At 40.6% G+C, this 20,811-nt stretch overlaps 1 protein-coding gene across 4 annotated transcripts in view; it reads left to right on the plus strand.

Moving 5' to 3' along the window:
• The first annotated feature begins 1,110 nt into the window (after positions 1–1,110).
• The window catches only part of LOC125988439 (rho GTPase-activating protein 6), a 33,719-nt gene continuing 14,018 nt past the window's right edge, over positions 1,111–20,811 (plus strand). For 2 of the 4 annotated variants that reach the window (XM_049753669.2, XM_049753670.2), the window contains exon 1: positions 1,111–1,728. In XM_049753669.2, the coding sequence (XP_049609626.1) occupies positions 1,255–1,728 (474 nt within the window). In that variant the 5' untranslated portion in view covers positions 1,111–1,254. Of the gene's footprint in view, positions 1,729–14,415; positions 14,789–20,811 lie in introns of those variants that run through there. The other 2 variants (XM_049753668.2, XM_049753671.2) reach the window with 2 other exon arrangements.

Consider the following 20,811-nt stretch of genomic DNA (forward strand, 5'->3'; position numbering starts at 1 on the left):
AAATGTATAAAAAACAATACAATACATTGTAATAAATACAATACTTTAAACACCACGATACTATAACAATTCGAACAATATTATAGCCAATACATCTGGGAGTCTAACGAATTGTAATAAATAATCTTTGTAGTTTAGATTTACCATCACCGCCTTTTGTATGCAATATTTGTTATGGCTATTATCTAATTGTGCAGGTGTACCAAATATTTTAACTTTTGAGTGTACTCAATTTTAAATGTTTGCTTTAACAAATGGAACTATGCAGCAGACGCTAAGTATACTGTTTCATGTTCCAAAAGTAGGCCAATCAGTAATTAGATTTCATTTGTTCCTAAACTGGTGACCCTTACACATTCAAATCTGCCAGACGTTCTCAGACATTGCAAAGTAACACTGACCCCAGGGCATAAAAGCATGTGCAGCTGTAGCGAATCACTCATTCAGCTTTCAATGGTTTCAGGCTGTTCTGCTCTGCTATTGTTTACCAAATATGGTGTGTATATAGCACTCAACGTAACGGGCGCGAGGACTTGAGGTGAAGTCCAAGCTATTTGTTTTCCAGAAACTGCCTGTGCTTATTTAACACTCGTATTACTATTTTGCATTCATTGTTTTCCATGCAAGGTCCACAAACTGGTAAATTGAGATGGACTCCAATATCCTGACTCGCAGGGTAGACAAACTGGACTCTAAGTATTGTGGTTGTTAAACTGCAATATTGGAACAATAGATTCTCGATATTAATAAGATTCTAAATTTCATAACAAAATGGATCAGTTGTTATTTCCATGTACTTTGCTTTTATTTTGTGGCTTTGGCTGTTTTCACAGTATTTCAAACTGATTTTAGACGGGCTAATTCCATCTCAGCTGTTATCATCAGCGGGCTGTATCTGGGACCCTGCGCCTTGAGTTTGACACCTATGCCCAACAGTATTTATTTATTTTGTGAGTGTGGAATTGATAGGATGGAGGGAGGGAGGAGACACACAATGCAATTCTACAGGGTTGCCTCCCTCCCGACTTAACATTCTCAAAGTGTTTGGTTCAATTTTCACTTCAACTTGAGCATGACCGCCGCCCGGATGAACTCGCGCAACTTTTCTTTGCAACCAAATGTGGCTCCATCTGACTCCTCCTCGGTTTACCAACTGAGATTTTCTGTACAAGCCCCACTGTTGTGGAGCCTGAGGAAAGTGTATTGAACAGGTCCCTCCAAAAAAAAAATAAAAAATAAAAATAAGAAGGAGCCATGTCTGCGGCACAGGGACTTTTGAACAGTGTATTTTCCTGCTCCTCTCCATCATCGAAGGCTATAACCAAACAGAGGCTGCGGCAAACCCGGAGTCTGGACCCTGCCATCATCAGACAATACGGCACCGGGACCGAAGGTGCAAATGTCGCGCAGTTGTCCGGATTTACTGTCCAGGACGCAGGTGTGTCCTCCAAACCGCGCACCAAAACTTTAACGCTCAAAGAACCCATCGCGCCATCTATCTCTTCTCCCTCTATACCTTTGGACGTGTTCCCATCGTCCAACTTTGACTTTGACTACGAGGTTGCGAAGGGTTCCAAACGGAGCACGACCGGGGATCTACCACTCCATGTGCGAGGCTCTGGGTTCACGCCGCCCGGCAGTACTGGTGCGCTCTTCTCGCCTCGGAGGTGGCTCCAGAGGCGGACCCAGCCACCGAGCTCGCATGCTGGCGTCGCGTGGAAACCAGAGGTAACGGTCTCACGCGCAATAGACTATTGACCACATTTAATTCCAATTTTAAAATTAGGATTTTTTTCTTTCTAGATTGCCATGCCGGTTGCACTTGTGACACAACACGCACGCACACGTATACTCGCACACACTTTTTTTCTGGAATCTGTACATGGAAGCTGCATCACAGCAGTTGTCTTGAGCAAGGGCATATTGGCTATTACCACAATGTGTGAGAGGACGAGGAGGGCTGTTCTAACAATGTTATAGAAGTCATTCTCTGGGGTGAGCCAAATAATCTCTTACGATCCTTTAAAGGTTTAATTATTTTCAACTAAAGGTGCATTGAAGCACACAAATGGCATTTTCACCCAGTGCTGCACTCATAGAGGGGATTGGGCATCAAGCAGACTGAAATCGAGGCTTAGAATGAAATCTTTCCCAAAACATACTTTGGATGCTTATTTTTAGCAGGGGGGCTTTATCAGTTGCATAGTTGGCACAAGTCCACACGCACTAGTTGAAAGGTATGATTGGTTTCCCTCTTGTTTTGCAGACCCTTGTTGGTTTGGTGCTTTTTCCCTCTTTGTTTACGGCTTTACAGTGTGTGTGAGAGTGTGCACGTGTGCGGGTGCTTGTGTTGGGAAGGTCTTAAAGGACTTGGTTCTCACGCTTGGGAGGGGGCGTCGGGTCAAAAACCACGCAGCTCTTGACATTTTTTAATACCGCTTCCTGTTCCAGAGAGGTTCTCAACAGCTTTGCTATGGCCATTTTCCCTCTTCTTCTCTTGGTGCAGTTGAGATGGTCTCATTTTTTTTTGTTACCCTCTGCTAAATCTCAGTTTTCCATGCTGCTGTCACCCCCTCCTCTTTTCACTCTGCAATGGGTCCATTGAGGATAACAAGGCTATCACTTTGGCATGATTGGTCGAGTCGGAACTTAAAAAAACGAATGTCCCTCAGACTGTACAGTATGTTATAGTAGAATTGCTTGAGTTTCACGGTGTGCAATGGTTTTGTGATATCACATAATTGTTTTATTTCTTAAATATTAAACCGATCATTCATGAAATTGTCCTCAGAAGTGAAAACGAGTTAATATGAGAGTTGAACATTTGCTTTCAAATGAAATGCATCACGCTCTGTTTTTTGGCCTAAGAAGGTTGACATTTAAGTTGCTCGCACTTCATGCAATTGCTGGAAAATTATATGAAATTGATAAAATGATGTAGTAAGATACTGCAGTGACACAAGAAGACCACTAGATGACAATGTATTACAAACTTTGGTTGACTGTAACAAGAGTCAATTGTATTTCTGTCAATGTTATCTCATAAATAAGATTTTAGAATAATCACTTTACTTCACCTGAGTCTCCTTTTGCCTCCTCCTGCATTCAGAAACATATTTCTTTTCACTTTTTAACACTCACATTCGGTCTGAACGTACAGATTACACATGCGAGACAAAACGGAAAAGTTTAACTGACTTACACAGTAACTGGCATGTTCATTTTAATTACAGACCAGAAAGTTTGTTGTCTATGCGGAGACAGTATAAAATATATCTATATATAAAATATATAAAATATATAAGATAAAATCTATAAATATCTGCGGTTGATGTTGCATATACCTTTTATTTTTTATTTGGGGTCTAAATAATAATAATAATAATAATAATAATAATAATAATAATAATAATAATAATTATTATTATTATTATTATTATTATTATTATTTTACTTTTTTTCAAACTACCTTAAGGTACATATATTTTCCCCCTGTGACAGTATTAAATGTATGCAGCAATAGAGATTTATATAGTAAAACTACCAGTTTGGGAAACCTGACAGCTGTTGTTGAAAAACTAATACGTGAAACAAGAAATAAGGTTATTAAGGTCACTAATACACAGATGAGTCAAGTACGCAGCAGTGTAGGGGATGCCATCAGAAAAAGCAGTTGGATGCTATAATCGATGATACCATGAAAGCAATAATACTCAGCCCATTTTGCCCCTAGTTTGTTCTTGTGCAAAAATATATTTTTCAAAAAAACTGTATATTTAGCTTCAGGGTTCATTGTAGTGTAATTTACTCTTAAGACATACGAAAAATATACGTACATTGTGAAAAGGAAAGGTGTTGTAGACACAGTGCATTCCACCACTGTCTAAAGTCGACATTCTATAAGTAGACTTGTGTTGACGAGGATCTCGATGAGCTGTTGGAGATTTGTCTGGCAGCATCCCAGCGTGGGTGATCTCACGTCTCCTTCGGGATGTTTTCTAAACAACGAAGGGGAAAAAGCACTGCTTGGAATAGAAGACATGCGCAAAGTAAACATTAATATCCGCTCAGAGACCCTTTCTGTTGTCGATTAAAGCTCCCCTCCAGCAAGTGGGCAGACGTGCGGGATTTCATCATCAATACACAAAGCAGTGATCTTATAGTTTGCTTTTTTTACAGTCTTGAAGGCCAAAAGTGTGCATCCCTGTTTGTTTTGAGTATGCGTGTCGAAAGTAAAGTGACCCTGTTCTTTTAAATGTGGATAGTTAAAGGTCAGAGGAAAGACATTGCTTACACACTTAGACGCACGCACGTACACACACACACGCACACACGCACACACACACACACACACACACACACACACACACACACACACACACACACACACACACACGCACACGCACACGCCTACACACACGCACGCGCACACGCACACGCACACACGCACACACACACACACACACACACACACACACACACACACACACGCACACACGCACACACACACACACACACACACACACACACACACACACTAAATTTGATCTGCCTCACCTAGCAAACCCAATTAGTAAAATCCAAAGTTAGCGTGATCTTACACTTCCAAACACAACAGAGTCTGCATGGTTGTTTCTCAGGAACACAAAAGAAAATTCACAGATGAACAATGAATAGCAAATGTTATCTGAGGATAAACTCAGTGTAAACTCAGCCATGCAGTATTAAGTCTACGTGAGATCATTACTGAGCATTCGGATCTTATTCTTGTACTCCAATCGCTTTCAGTGTAGCGGCTTGTATATTTATCTGTAAGGAATTCTAGGTCAAAGTGTCAAGCAGAGGTGCTATAAGATGAGACACTATAGGTCCTAATGCCCCTCTCCGGCTTTGTGTCACCAGTGCATTCTACCTGTATATGTTTGTTTTACTATTTACTGTCCGTTGACCCATAAACTTGTACATTATTGTGCACATACCCTTAAAAATGCTGAGTTAAAAACAATCTAATTTGGGTTAAAAAATGGGCTAAAAGGTTGTTTTGCACCAAACAACCCATTTATTGTACAAAGCAACCCAGAGTTGGGTCAAATTGACCCAACCGCCTGGGTTGGTCCAGATAGATCCGTCCGGCCGGCCGGCCGGCCGGCCGGCCGTCCGTCCGTCCGTCCGTCCGTCCGTCCGTCCGTCCGTCCGTCAGTCCGTCCGTCCGTCCGTCCATCCATCCATCCATCCATCCATCCATCATGTTGATGTTTGTATTTTAAGGTGATCCTAATTTTTTTCAAGAAAATAAGATCTTTTACTTTTTTTTTTCAAGAAAAGACTGGCTCATCATATCATTGCAAATCAGTTTTTCTTGCTATTGAATATGGAAATACAGAAAACACTACCATTAAACTTCAAGAATATAGTAATGGCTCCAGGCACAAAGTAAGGCAAAGTGATGGACCTTTCCTCCCTCCTTGTGAAACTGCCAGGCAGCGAGAAAGCAAAACAAAGTGAGGCAAACCACAGCTAAAAATAGAAAAGTAGTTCTGCAGAGGAAGACTTTGAGCCAAGTTCAAGAAGCCAGTTTTGTTTGAAATGTATGGGAGGCACATGTGTTTGTTCAATTCAGCACATGCTTTGCCGTCATAGTTCATTAGTGGTTGAATTTTTAAATAATCTCAAACAGCTTCTCTACAAGACTGCTTCAATTTATGTTTTTTTTCCACGTTAGCACATTATTAATACTTCATTGCCATCCAATGGATACTTTTTTGCCACAATGTTCGGCAAAAATGAGGGCACCCAAAAGATTTGCTAAATATGTTGTTTACTTTTCTGTGGCGTACTCTATGCCACACCAAGGTGGTGTGGTCATTCACAAGTACCAATGTGTCTTTCCTAGTGTATTTAGTAAACTCTGACCAATAGAGGGCGCCAATTAGCTTCACTCAATCTTGCATGAGCTGCGCAAACCCGAGGTGCTGAACACACTTCTGCATCTGGACACAAGTTCATGCACACGCTTTGCAAATGATGAATCACGTTACAAATATGGATAGGCTGCAGCTGTGCACTTGTACGAGCATGTGCAAGGCCCTCTTTGTCCTGACTTCCAAGTATCTGATACAAAAACAGCTGGACATAATATATTTTATGGCCAAATACATGTGATGAACAGCAGATTGGAATTTAAGAAAAAAAAATAGATTTTAGTTGTTGGATTGATTTAACTAAATTTGGAGATTTGCTAAAACAGGAAATGGACATTTACGTAGAGGCAAGTCTTTGTCTTTCTCTCTCTCTCTCTCTTTCTCTCCCTCTGTCTTTCTCATAACAAGCTTGCGTCACTTCCAAGTTGAACTCCCATTTTCCCTGCTGGGAGGGTACCCATAAATATTCCTATGTGCCTAAATGACTGTTTGGAGAATGGGAGCTCTCTAAAATTTAGAAAGAAAAAAGGAGGAAAAATAGATCATATGTTTAATCACCCTAGGGGTATTATTTAGCATCGTACTGCGGTAGGAATTGTCAATATTTGTAACAAACAAACAAGGAGCTGCATATGATACCCTTTCTAATGAAATGATCGGAATTCCTCTGCTTCTCTGGCTTTGTGCTTTATAAGCCATACGTCACTGTGCAAAATCTTTCAGCGGCATGAATGCAATAGAAATGAGATGTTTTATGTAATAAATACAAAAAGACTACAAACAGAATGAGGCCCAATGAGGAGCTGTTTGTATCAACAAAATAAAAAAATGCTTATGCTCAACTTAAATACCACGATGTGTTTTGTCAATCACAACAGTCACTCTATCAGATAAATTCATTCTGTCCCTTGGACCTGATGTGTGGCAGCACTACAAGTCTGACCGATATGCCCTGCACGATTACCTTACACTGCCACCCGCGAACAGAGGTTGTCGGCGGAGGTGAGACAAAAAGAAAAGAGGCAACAGGATGACAGTTTTGTGAGAATGCAGGACCGCAGGACACAAGTACGAGCTTGGCACTCTATAGATCAGGGGTCTCCAAAGTGGTGGGCCTATTCTAAAAATAGCTCACTAGTAATGGGACATTGTGATGTTGTAGAGGCGATCATCTGAAAATGTAAACACTAGAAGAAAATTGTTGCAGGGCTTATTTCTTTCTGGACCTGGATTTGACACCACTGTCTCCAAGTATGTTCTCCACACTTAACAGTTGTCAGCTTGGTACCATTAGTATTTGCGTTGATACTGCACGTGGGGGATTTGTTTGTGTTGTTGGCACAGTAATGCATCAAACCAAAAGGTGAGGGTCCTGTTGAGATGTGCATTGGACCTCAAATGTGCCTAATTGAAGTATCTTGAGACCACACCTGGGTCACATTTGCTTAGACTTGTAGGGAGTGTGTGTTAATGGACATTTAATAGGCTCTGAAATTATTTACACGCCTGCCCGCATGTGTTTATGTGAGTGTGCATGTCTTATGGCTTTACAGCTCTTGTCTATCCGTGTGCAACTGTGAATGTGCGTGCAAATGGTTGCTTGTTGTTTTTTGTATTCTGCAAATGGCCCAAAGTCATCTTAGATCGTCTCCAGCTCACCTGTGACCCGAATGACAACAAGTAATATAGAAAGAGGATGGATGGTTGCATCAATTCCTCCCTCCCCTCCGAAAATATCCTTACCTTACGTGAGCAATAGGAAAAAAAAAAGATCTCTGCACTTTGTAGCCGCCGCTGGTTGTGAGGTTTGGCCTGTTACCACAGCAACGACTCAGTGATATAAACACAGGCTGTAGGAGGAACAAGTACATAATGTGTCCCTCTCCAAAGAGCAGTTTACATGATGAAAAGACTCTGACGCACTTTTTGCAAATTGTCAGCAATGGAAAAAAATCTGACACCAATCGGTGAATGTGGCTGATCTGCAAATAGCGTCAAAAATATCTCAAGGCACAAAACATCCTCTACTGTAAGCATCTGTCATACATGACTTGATGTTTAAACAAAGAACACGTTTACATTTCATTTCCCAGCAACAGGCACCAATTTAGGTTTGAGACTGTATCCGTAGCCCTTGTGAATAAAGTCTCTCCATAAGCCACTTAGCACACCAGTATTGATGGGAAAATGAAGCTTCAAATTTGCTTCATGAACCATTTGTATTTGTTGCGATTCATCGCAGCAGATATAACTACCACGACGCTGAGACCAGACATTGCACTGTGGTCAGCGACGAAGAGAAAGGTCCTAATCATTGAGTTGACAGTCCTGTGGAAAGGAGCAATTGAGGAAGCCTATGAAAGGAAAAAGCTACGGTACGCAGAGCTTGTGATGGAGTGTCAGTAGAGGGGCTGGAGAGCAACAACTTACCCAGTGGAGGTTGGCTGCCGTGGCTTTGTGGGGCTTTCAACCAAGCGCTTCCTAAAAGACATTGGCTTCTCAGAATCAGAAGCTCGGAAAGCCCAGAAATACCTTTCCAAAGAATCTTGCAGGGAGCGGTGGGGAGACGTCCCTGACCTTTGCCCCACCATCCTGTCAGTGTACTTTCAGCCCAGTGTTGAATTGAGAGTACCATCTACTGGTGTCAAAACATACAACTGGTTCATGAAGCAAATTTGAAGCTTCATTTTCCAATCACTGCACAGCACAGTGCACGGTCAAACAAGTCATTAATTGACTTGGGAGACAAGATTTGGAAAAAATAAAAATTCTAGATTTACTGGATACAACGTGACCAATGAAAACTAATTTAAAGGGGTCTGACTTCTTCCTGGGGGCATGGTATCAGCTGCAGGCATTTGTTGTAGTGGTTTCTAATGACTCGACTTGTGCATATGGAGTCTGTATGAGTGTGTGAGAGTTTTATGGCATGAGGCAGTGGGAGTGTCAACTGAGGAGTCAAGCTTGGATTGGAGCTGCATTCCAGAGTGAGCAAAATACATGAGATGGATTTATAAACGCCCCCCCCCCCCCCGCTTCTCCTCGCTTTGTTTGTCTGTCTTTCTTTCTTTCTTTCTTTCTTTCTTTCTTTCTTTCTTTCTTTCTTTCTTTCTTTCTTTCTTTCTTTCTTTCTTTCTTTCTTTCTTTCTTAATTGACAAATGCGTGTGATTCCATATCGAGCATGAAGATGGGAAAAAAAGGTGAAAACACTCCAACAAAAAGGTGCGCTGACTTTTGATCATGTTTGGTATGGCTCCACATTTTGCTTGTCTCTCATTCACATTATCTGCTGTGAGCATGAGCAGCATTCTTCTAAGGTCGCTGTGTTTACAATGCCAAATAAATATTTGAAACAACAAAAATTCAGGTTGGATATGCGTGACCGGCATGACCCTTTGCAGACGTAAATATACGAAAACACACTTTGCTCCGCTGCAGATGTTCATCAGACTATACACAACACACTCGCATTACGTCACTCAATGGGCATCTTATGTGGTTGTTGCCTCTATTGCTGCCTCCCCTGGGAGCCTGCACCGGCTGTTACTGCAGCTCACTCAAGTAGCATCAAACTCGTTGAACTCAACATTAAGAAAATATTTTTGCTCAAGGATTCCATTTTTTTTTTACGTTGCACTGACATTCCTACAATACACAAGAACAACCTTGACTTTTTTGCTTTTGTTTATGTTTTGTTTGGCAGTTGTCCCTATATAACACACACACGTACACTTACACACACGCACACACGCACACACACACACACACACATAGACACGTTTTGTACTTGAAAAAACAAAACTTGTACATGAAACTGAAAATAAATGTGTTGAGCTTGAAACTTGAAAAAAAATATTCAAAATAAAAATACTTGTATAAAAAGTTTTTGGAGTTGAAAATAGTTTTGCCAGGGAGAGTGTTCACCAAGTGTAGCAAATTTGAACAGATTCCCCTCTCTCCAAGGAACATTGTGACCTAAAACGTTTGGAAAATAGGCTACTTTATATATTCCTTTCCAAAAATATTGAAACACTGAGGCCAATATATTTTTTTTTTTTTGCTGTTGACTGAGAGCAGCTGGTTTTGACACCAAAAGATAAATGACACAAGAGAGCATTTCAGCTTTTGTTTCCAGGTATACACATCTGGATCCGAGCAATTGGGAGACAAGATTTGGAAGAAAATATGGAAAATGAATCAGAGCCTTTGCACAAAGCCAGTACTGTCATTTGGAATGTCCCGAAGAAGGAAGAAACCACCGTTGTGCTAAGTAACAGATGTAAAACAGGTAGATTAAGGGAAACAACAGCAGTTAATGACAGAAACATTGTGAGAGCTGTTAAGATAGCTCCAAAACAACTGTTAGTGACATCAGCAACAAGCCCCAGCAGGCAAGAAAGTCAAAGTCAAAGTCAAAGTCTCCTTTATTGTCAATTCCTCCGCATGTCAAGACACACAAAGAGATCGAAATTACGTTTCTCACTATCCCAGGGTGACAAGACAGAGTTCACAACGCACATACAAGTAAACAACACAGGAAAAATAACACAAGAAGTCAACATCAATGAACAATAAGCGTGATAGCACGCTAGCCGCTCCCGATGCACAGCAGAGTCCGGTAAGATGACAGTCAACCAGGCCACTGTGAACACGAGCACACAGCAGGCACGCACTGTCCGGTTCGTGGATCCTATCAGACGAACGCAACCCATCTTGTCGCGAACGAACGTACGCCAGGAGAATGGAACGCTGGGCGAGCTGGGTTGGCCGCAAGCCTGGCCCGACGTCTCCGTGCTGGCCCCTCGTCTGCTGCTTCGCAGACCCACTGCCGACGCATCCCAACAATGCTCCAGGACAGAGCAGTCCGAGCTCACGACACAGTCCAACCGGGGGAGGAAGAGCAGGCCAGTCCGGCGTCTCTCCATGACGAAGCAGTCCGAGCGCCCTTAATCTCTCCGCACCGAAGTCCAGAACGCCATAAAATCCACTTCCGCCGATGTTGAGCAGAACATGCCCGCCGCACTAGTAGCACGACGTATCACACGAGACGAACACACACAAAACTGCCGGACAAACACTCAGTAAACACTCACACAACACCGAACGGGACAGAGAGTGGCCGCTGCGTGTGCACGCGCCGCCATCTTGAACCACAAGAGGACCATGAAAAATAGCAGTCTATACCACAGAACGCAAACCACTCATTATTAGCCAGAAGAATAGGAAGGCAAGAATGGAATACAGAAATATAGAGACACTCCTCAAACAGTTAGCCTCATGGACCTTTGAGACAAAGATAAGACTTTACCTGTATTATAGAAAACCTATAGCTTCAATAGGGCAGCACCAATTTTTATATAAACATTTACATCTCATCATCTACGTACTTGTGCAAACTTCAACCAATTTGCAACAATTAACCACTCCATGGTTCACTTATGAGAGAAATGAGGAAACAGGCAACTGACATGCAGTTTTTCTCATGCTAGATTTTGGGCTATGGGGTCCTATTGCACTGTCAGAAAGTTTTAAAACACTATAAAGTTTAGAAGAAGACATTTTGTTCCAATACAATTCCTGTGTTTGTGCTGAAGCTGTACACTGTGTGTTTATGAGGGCAGGGCGGGCTTATTTGCACATAAGGTTAGCTCTGGTGCACATTTGAACGTATTTGCAAACACTTTTGAATTTCTAGGGGGGCAATACTGAACCATTTTTTTTTTTTTTTTTAAATCGCATGATGAACTAATGAAATACTGGAGATTGAGAGTAAATTAATAACATGGAAAAATTATTAGCATGTGGATTATGATGTCAATTCTTCCTATGGGCCAGGGAAGAAGGCTTTGCTGGCTATTTTAGTCAGCCAGAAAATTTTCCTTTTTGGAAGGAAGTTGTGGTCTAAAACTCATAAAAAATTTAATTGCTATCAATGTGTTTGTTTCTATTAATATAAAGGAGAAATCATACATTTATCTTAAATATTCACACAGTATATGCATGAAACCACGAACGCATAGTTACATGTCTGTGCACGCACACACACACATGCACGCAAGCACACACACACACACACACACACACACACACACACACACACACACACACACACACACACACACACACACACACACACACACACACACACACACACACACACACACACACACACACACACACACACACATTCCCCAGATATGAGGTCATCCATCGGAGCTTTGTCCAGCGTCTGTTTTACTTTACCTTCTTTTACGTGCTCCCACACTTTTTTCCCCATTACCCCCTTTCAGACTGTGATAAACTATTACAATTTTGCAATTGGAACTTCGATTTTGAAGTTATCAAACAACTATAGTGATGAAGTTCTAAGGACATTTGAATCTTATTGCTTTTCATTAGCTTTCCATTTGCTGTCCTATCAGAAATATAACTTAATTCATGCTTTCAGATTCTCCCATGTGCAGTTTGTTTCATGACCCTCCACACCCTTTGTCCTCTCTGCAAGGGAGGCAAGCTTGTCCTGGGTGACGCAACGCTGGTAAATGCCTCCACTGGGTCCTTGAAACATCTATTCTGCAAGTGTTTAATAAACACATCAAAGTCTCTCTCTCTGTTGCCTAGTGGTGCATTGTCCAGCTTCATATGGCATACTTTCCACTCCAATTGTGATGTCATGCACCATCCAGGCGTTAAGGTCATGATCACACAACATACAGTAGCGTTTTGCAACTCAATCTGGACCTGGACCTGTGTATGAGAGAGTTGTCAAACCGTATGACAAAAAGGAGCTGAATAATACACCACATATGGGCTGCATGTCCATGCTTCACATGCACCCCCCCTTCTTCCCACACAGCTTCTGGGTCACATTGGAAACACCATCTTGGGAGCTCCTCCCACTAAAGTATGAAACAACAGCCTTGTGCCTCGCAAATGAACTTAAGGGAAACGTGAAAAAAACTGTGTAAATTTCCTCTTGATCATCCTTGGGAATGTCTGACATTTTGTCTAGACGATGCCAATTTATTAGATTTTTGTTTTTCTAACGACTCGGCGTCTTGTTTCCCATTTTCTCAGTTTAATTTCGGTGCACTATTTATATGTATTGCACAATAAGAGAAGGAAAAAAAAATTGTTTTCCCCATGGTTCATCACAATGCACCATGAAGTAAAATGGTTGGCTAAACATGAGGCCACGAGTACATGCTAATGCGTATTTCAATTACCATATGTTTGTGTGGGCCCCTTGACTGTTTTACAGTTCCTCTCAGTATTTTATCTCTATCTGTAGATATCAGTGCAAAGGAATTGTTCTGTTACAAACGTCTTGGCATTCTTTAAATTGTTGCGGTAGTATCTGATAAGCAGGAATTTGGCATCACTTCTTCTTTTTCAAATGCTGAATGGGCGCTTCACTATGTAGAAACTCCCCTTAGCCACAAAGTTCTGGATGCAATGTCCATTTGCTTTGCTCATTCTGTTTTTAAGCTTTTACAGCCTGCAGATGCTTTTGACAGATTGCTCAACATAGGTTCCACATCAACAATTGCATAAACTAAACAATGTGCTCCCTCTTTTAGTGTTCCTGTTGTCTTCCTCTCATGACCCTTTGTGAGTGTATATTTGAAAATTAGCTGTAATAATAATAATAATAATAATAATAATAATAATAATAATAATAATAATAATAATAATAATAATAATAAACAGAGGGTAAAGTCATTTTTGTTAAGATGAATTTATTTTATATTTTAGGAACTTAAACTGCAGCATTATGTTATGACTAAAAATCACGAGTGATGTATAACTGTATTGAGACGTTTATTAATAATATATTCATAGGAAAATTACTACCATGGTAACTGGAGCAGTATTTCGGAATCATAGATAATTTAATTCAAAATTCCCTTTATGAAAAAATAAAAACTTAGCGAGCTTCCCGGCCCCTACGTCAGTACCACAGTGCGTTTACCAGTGTCAAACACATAGTGGAGTATGCAAAAGAAAGGTATTTGATAGGCGGACCTACAAAATAAAAGCATACCGCTTTATTATGCTTAATGCCTCTGCCTATTTCAAAGCACACGGCACTTATATGTTTATAAAGACAATCCGTTTTTCTAAATGACGAATATCAGAGATATTATGTTTTATTAATTCAAAAACATTTGTGGTATGCAGTTAACTAAACTGTTGTGCAGTTTACCATAACAAGGTTAAATAAAAGTGAAACTGCAATATAAATATAAATGAGTTGAATTGAGAATATTTTCTTTGCAAAGGCATTTTGTTCTTACAGGTGATAGTTGTTATTATTGTATTAATTCAGTTGGGCAGATGCACCTAAATATTTGGCGTGTTTCACATATGCATATAAAGATGATGTGAAGAGTACGCACGTTTTAGCGGGACAAGATGAGTTTTAATATGAAAGTACATGGCGGAAGTGATTTATCAAATAACATGTGCATGTTGTGAATATCTGCAGTTCCTCGCTTGGTTCAGCATCTTGTCTTCATCAGCAGCGCTCACTGAGCGCGTTGTGTGGATCCGTTACGCACGACGCACGATGGCGTCCTGGATTCTGTCACAACCATCTGACGGTTGTAGAAATATCAACACGAATCTATTCGGAGCCATGCAGTAGAGGAAAAAACACGTCCAAAAAATGCTCTGCGTTGTTGCAGAAGGAAGATAAGCGGAGAGTTTTTGTACGCTAATGTCTGAGGCGCGCGCACTTATTTGGACTTAATAACTTGGAAGCAAGATCGCGTCTGTTCCACATATATTTCGGAGTGTTTATTGGTGGATATTTTTCTGGGCCATGGGAGACGCCGTGTTCCTCGACAGGCAAAATTCCTACCTAGTAAGTCTTTCCATGAATTATACTTTTTCCAATAAGTCTATCGCTGTGTTGCCCCACCAGCGTGTGTCCACTGTCACAGCAAGCGCGTGACGGAAAATGCCAAATTTTAATTCAAGATTATCGTGGTCTTTTTCATTCAATGTGACAGTAACATGCATTTTAATTACATGCCACGGTGGAAATGAATCTTGATATGACTTTTTAAATGGATAGAGAAATGGCATAAAACTCTTCGTGGTGGAAAGTTGCATGCATGGTATTTACACCACTTGCACAAGAACACGCGTGTTTCCTGGTTTTGTGGCATACAAATTTGCTCAGCGGCGCTGCACAGCAGTGCTGCCAAAGAACCACAAGTTGTTGTTGGGGTTTGACAATGAGGGCAAAACAGACACATATGGGCCAAAGCCAGTGAGATCATTTGAAAAGTGCAGAGAAGCGACAGGTTGCTTGCGCAGCTGGTTGGTGTCATTACAATGTGGGAATGCTCTGTGACTACACTCCAAGAATGCAAATGTGTCATTTTCAAAGTAAAAAAAAAGTCAGAGTACCATGATTGGGAACACACGTTTTATAATTCATGTACTTTAAATAATCATGAGCATACGTGATGGTTTAGTTAGTAAACAGAAATTGACTCCCCACATCCCATTGCCAAAGTGATGTTGAGAAACAATGCAAGATATACAACCAATAATAGCAGTAGTACTGAATAGTTTTGTAACAGTACACCAAACATCACTGTTCGTCTATGGTACGGTTCACATTCAATTTAGTAAGTAAATGTAATACATTGAACTGCTTTTCTTTTTAAATGAATTGATTTAATTTAATTCAATATAATCTGATAATAAATGAACAAATAAATGACAGATTCTAGAATAAAAACAAAGCTAGAAATAACAGAGTAGATCTTTTATGACATTGATAAATGTGCAACATAAACAGTTTTCTTTTTGGACATCGAACGAGGCAAACAAGTATATGAGTAACAGTTTGATTAGTTTGCATTGTCATGCTTTTAAAACACTAATGGCCTTTGTTATTACTTTGGCTCAGCCAGGAAGATGCTGTTTAAATGCCACTGGAATTTGTGTTTGCACAACTCAAGTTTTCTCGTGATGAAATGGTATCCACGTGGCTTCACTACCGGAGTACATGTGTACATATACAATTTTATATATTATTTGTATTGCACATTTTTCTGTCCATTTGCTGTAATGCTGAATTTACCAGAAAACGTTTGTGTGAAAAGGAGAAACATTCGAGATTCCAACCTTGGAAAGGCAAAGACATGCAAAGCTTTGTATTGTTGTGATTAAGATTTGGATTTTGGAGATAATACAATATATATATTCATTAAATAAATATAAGGAGTGATGTTTTCAACGTTAGATGATATATCTAGACATCTATTGTAACTGTGCTGTCGCTTCAGCTGCTTTCTTTTACCTAGTTGCAAGCATAGACACTATGCCTGTGACAGTCAACTGCCAATATTTAGTGTTCTCGTAAATCCATTTTAGAACTCATCTGAACTTGGTGCAAAAATGCAGAAAGCCAGGAGAAAAGTGGTTTTGTGTTAATGCAGGATTATGACGCCGTAACAGTATGGCAATAAAAAAACTCCTATAAGCTCGATAAATATTTTGGATTGTAATTTACCAGAGCAGAGTGTCTTTGAAGCCAGAGAATGTGTGTGGGATGATGTGCAGCAGCACCTCATGGTGAGCAGTCTGTAACTGTTAATCCCTGGCCTGGATGCAGCTGCTTGCGCATTGCTCATGTATTAGGGTGTGTATTTTCACTCAAGGGAACTGGGCGTTGTGTTACTCCCTTTGGTGAAATTTTCATAAATAGCATCATTGGTTTACCAACTATGGTTTACATTGTATTAAGGAGGAATTACGCATATTATACAGTGACAGTGTGCAATTTATCCATCCATCCATCCGTCCGTCCGTCCGTCCGTCCGTCCGTCCGTCCGTCCGTCCGTCCGTCCGTCCGTCCGTCCGTCCGTCCGTCCGTCCGTCCGTCCATCCATCCATCCATCCATCCATCCATCCATCCATCCATCCATCCATCCATCCATCCATCCGTCCATCCATCATCCGTATTAAATTTTTATCCTTTGGCTCAGTTTACGATACGTGTTCAAAAGGAGAAGGAAGAAGCAAAAAAATAAACCTCCACATACAGCTGACTAGTCTCATAACTAACAGCTCTTCTCCTTCCTTTTAAATCCAGCATGCGAGAGGTGGACTGTCTGACAATGCGAGGCATATACAGATTTTCAGGAGATGGAAATACAATCATTGATAAGGAACTGTAATCAGACCATGGGTGGATGATACGTATATTGTTAGACAGGGCAATCACAGATGGACACTTTCTTCCAATCTGATCGTTCGTGTCCGTGCATTAGCCATCCGCCAAAATCTCAAACTTGCTAAGCAAGACTTTCACCAGCACGAAAATCAAGTTGCACTACTTTTTGCGCTTGAGCGCAGTTGCACCAACTGCAAATATATAGTCCATTGAGTCAAGAGCACACGGACAACAATAAACACGCTTACCTCGAAGCCAAATAAATGTTAAGTCAGATTTCTTGCTCATTGTAGCGTGTTGCAATGTGTGTACTAGACCTGCACTGAGCTGTGAAAAGTAATGTTTGCACTGCCACCTCACTGAAGATGACCATACCGGTTCAACAATATGAGACAGAACCAAAGTTGACGATTGTTGGTTGCCAGGGCAACAACAGAGATGCTATAGAGTCCATTTTTCAAGCTAGTATAAGATCACATCAATTAAACTGCAGGATTATAGCGATTGTATTGCTAAATAAACATCAACCCTGACTACGGATCAGAGTTAGGAGGAACCGAAAAACAATTGAAGACTAGGACGTCAATGCTGAATCATCAGTCACATGTGCCACGCGTTGTCTTCTTGTTACACAATGATAGTTCATCCAAAGAGGATGCCAATTTATGAAGCACTGCCATCTGCTGTTGACTGAAATTGACCTCAAGATGTCAGCAAGACGACCCTGTGGGCACCATGAGGTAAATTCTAGTCGACAGCAGGTGACAGTGCCACATTAAATGTCCACCATCTTGGTTTGCTGAAAATGAGAGGATGTATCTGCTGAATGCTCGTCGCAGGAACATAACATTAATCAGAATATCATGTTTGGACTAATGGAGCACATGAATATATTGCAAATCCTTTAGTTTTATCATATGAAATCACAAGTTTTGACCTCATACTACTCAGTCTGCATATTTACTGCGGAATGTTGCAAGAGCTGGGTAGTGTTGAAAATGGGACATGTGGCAGACGCACATATATGAAAAAGATTCATTACCCAGCTTAATTTACGTATGTGTCTTGGACTCCTGTGTCATTTTGCGTCTGTCTCTCATCACCAGTCACAAACACAAAATGCTTTCTCTTCCTGTGGCTTATGTGTTTATAGAAGTCCCCGAATTCTCCCTCGTGTGCCGCATTTTTCATCCCACTTTGACGTCACCCATTTCACTTTGCTGTGCCTTGTCTTTAACTTGATGACACCTAACTCGCTCTTTTCACCGTGAGCCAAATATTATTACGTGCCTGTCGTTCCTCTACTTTCTGATATGTTTATTTTACTGCGCGGCCGCTCCCAGAGCAAACAGCCCTGGCAAAAGAAAACAAGACCGCCTGCCTTACTTCTATTTAGTGAAAAGAGGTCAGATACCTTTTTTCCCCTTTGTTCTCATTACTAAATGTGTCTGTGTCAGCAGCCAACCATGTGTCCTCTTAGTCATTGGTGCTGTGAGTGTATTTACACTGATCACAGGTTTTCTGAAACATATTTTGACCTGGAACCAACAGACATGATGGTAAGACTGCAGTGCTCTGAATTTATTTGCTTGAATATTCATGCTACTTTCTGACCTTGAAAATTGAGTCATTTTCAAAGCACAAGAAAAAATCTCCAAGGGGTTAATATTTCAACGTGACTCCATTTGTATTTATTGACTGTGCGCTTGAAAGCGCTGTAATTGTGGCGCAACTGCGTAACACTGCAGGGAAAGAGTTTAGGAGTGCTATTTAGCGTTCCACAGTCGTCACTACCAGCTCGTCATGACAACACTGCCCATCTCCCGTCTTCCTCAGAAGAACCTGTTGTATGGGGATGCAGTGGGTGGGGGGTTCAAGAAGCGCTTGTTTTATTATCAACAACCAAAACAAGTCCAGCCTCCTTGAGAGTTGTCTTTTTATGGAGTTGGAGGAAGGCTGCAGGTAAAAAAAAAAAGGGAGCAGAGATGCGTAGAGTTTTTTTAAAGGATTTGCATGTTAAGCTCCTACGCCGGTTAGAGAAATAGGTTTCCATTTCAGCAGAGACTGTCGGTCAATAACATCGAGAAACAGATCACCCACGTTGCCTGTATTGTCTGTCTTTGAGACTTGACATGTCAAATGTATGAGCCTCACACCATTCATTTGGTTCATTTGTCTATGAAGCGACATATGCATGAATTGTGCAGCCAAAGCAAAAATCAATCAGAGCATTTGGTGGCAGAAACCCTGCTCGGGATTTCACCAACATCAAGATACTGTAGAGGTGTCAAACTTAATCGATTAATCAACAACTCATTTTAATCGCCAACTATTTTAATAATCGAGAAATCCTTTAGACCCATTGTGCAACCGAATATTGTATAAATCATCTGACTTTAGCCTCTCGCCTGGAATTATTCTCTGATTTGTGTAGTCCTTCGTGAAAGCAGAACAATTAACTTGTGTTTAAGCAAAATAAGACATTTGCTTTTACTTTGAAAAACAATGGATTAAACCAATAACCAAATCCGTTGCAAAAGGTTGGTGAGTACATCAATCTACGTTTGATTGTTGTTTTTATCACTTAACAATACCAAATAAGCAATAAATGAAAACCAAATAATGATTATTTAATAAATCGCAGGAAAATTGTAATCAAGGAAAAACTAGTTTTGCAATACACTTTGATGCAAAATAACGTTTTATACGATTTACCTGAACAGCCCAGCCAAACCAACATTTGCCTCAGCTGTTAAATGTCAGAGTATTCCCTTTACACATCTGGCACAATTTAAAGAATCAAACAAAGTGCATATGAATCCAAAAGTGACCACAAGGGCATGCACCAAAATTTTCTCCACAAAACAATACCCTCAAGTTCTCTTTATGTGAAAACTTTCCAGGACGTCTTGCGACTCCACAAGGGCAGGCGTCATGGATCATCTGCCTAACTGCTTCAATGTGTTTGCAAGCCAAAGGTCATGGCGTAAAATATTTCTCGTTGCTCACGCACATCTGAAGCCCTGGCTTCATGGTCTCTACTAAGTAAATGGAAATTGTATTATTTTCATAAATCTGACGCTCTACACCTACTGCATTCCTGCATTTTAATAAGTAATGTATCTTCTCACTTTTTTTTCTTCAATTTAGTTTTCCTAAGTGGTCAAATCAAATGCAATACACGCTACAAAGTACTGTTCAGTATACTTTTTTTTCTGAATTTGTCAAGAGTACAGTTTCACTTTTTACAATCCTACACTGATGGGGGTTCTAAGGAATGAAAATGCAAGGCAATTCAATTAAACATTCTGGAAAAGTGACAGGGTAAATAGTTGAACTAAATGCATTAAGGCTTGTGATAAAAAGAAAGAAGTGACTATTTCCTAACTAAGAGTATGACATTTTTGTGGCAAAAGCACAAGGAGCCTTCTTTATGAAAAGCACACGGTTATTGTACATTGAATGTAATTGCTTACCGTGCATTTATTTGTATATATTAAGCACACGTATGGTGTGTGTGTGTGCGCGTGTGTTTGTGTGTGTCAGCTTGTGTGTGTGAGTGACCGAAGAGTTCAAGAGGCCATTGACTAAGACTGGATTAGCCGCTCTCAAGGCTTCCACTGGAATGTAAGGATCAACAGCGCTCGTGCATACACGCGCAAGCACACATTTTTTTTGTGCTGCACTCAAACACT

The sequence above is a fragment of the Syngnathus scovelli genome, chromosome 2 (assembly GCF_024217435.2).
Source record: "Syngnathus scovelli strain Florida chromosome 2, RoL_Ssco_1.2, whole genome shotgun sequence".
Classification (NCBI taxonomy): Eukaryota; Metazoa; Chordata; class Actinopteri; order Syngnathiformes; family Syngnathidae; genus Syngnathus; species Syngnathus scovelli.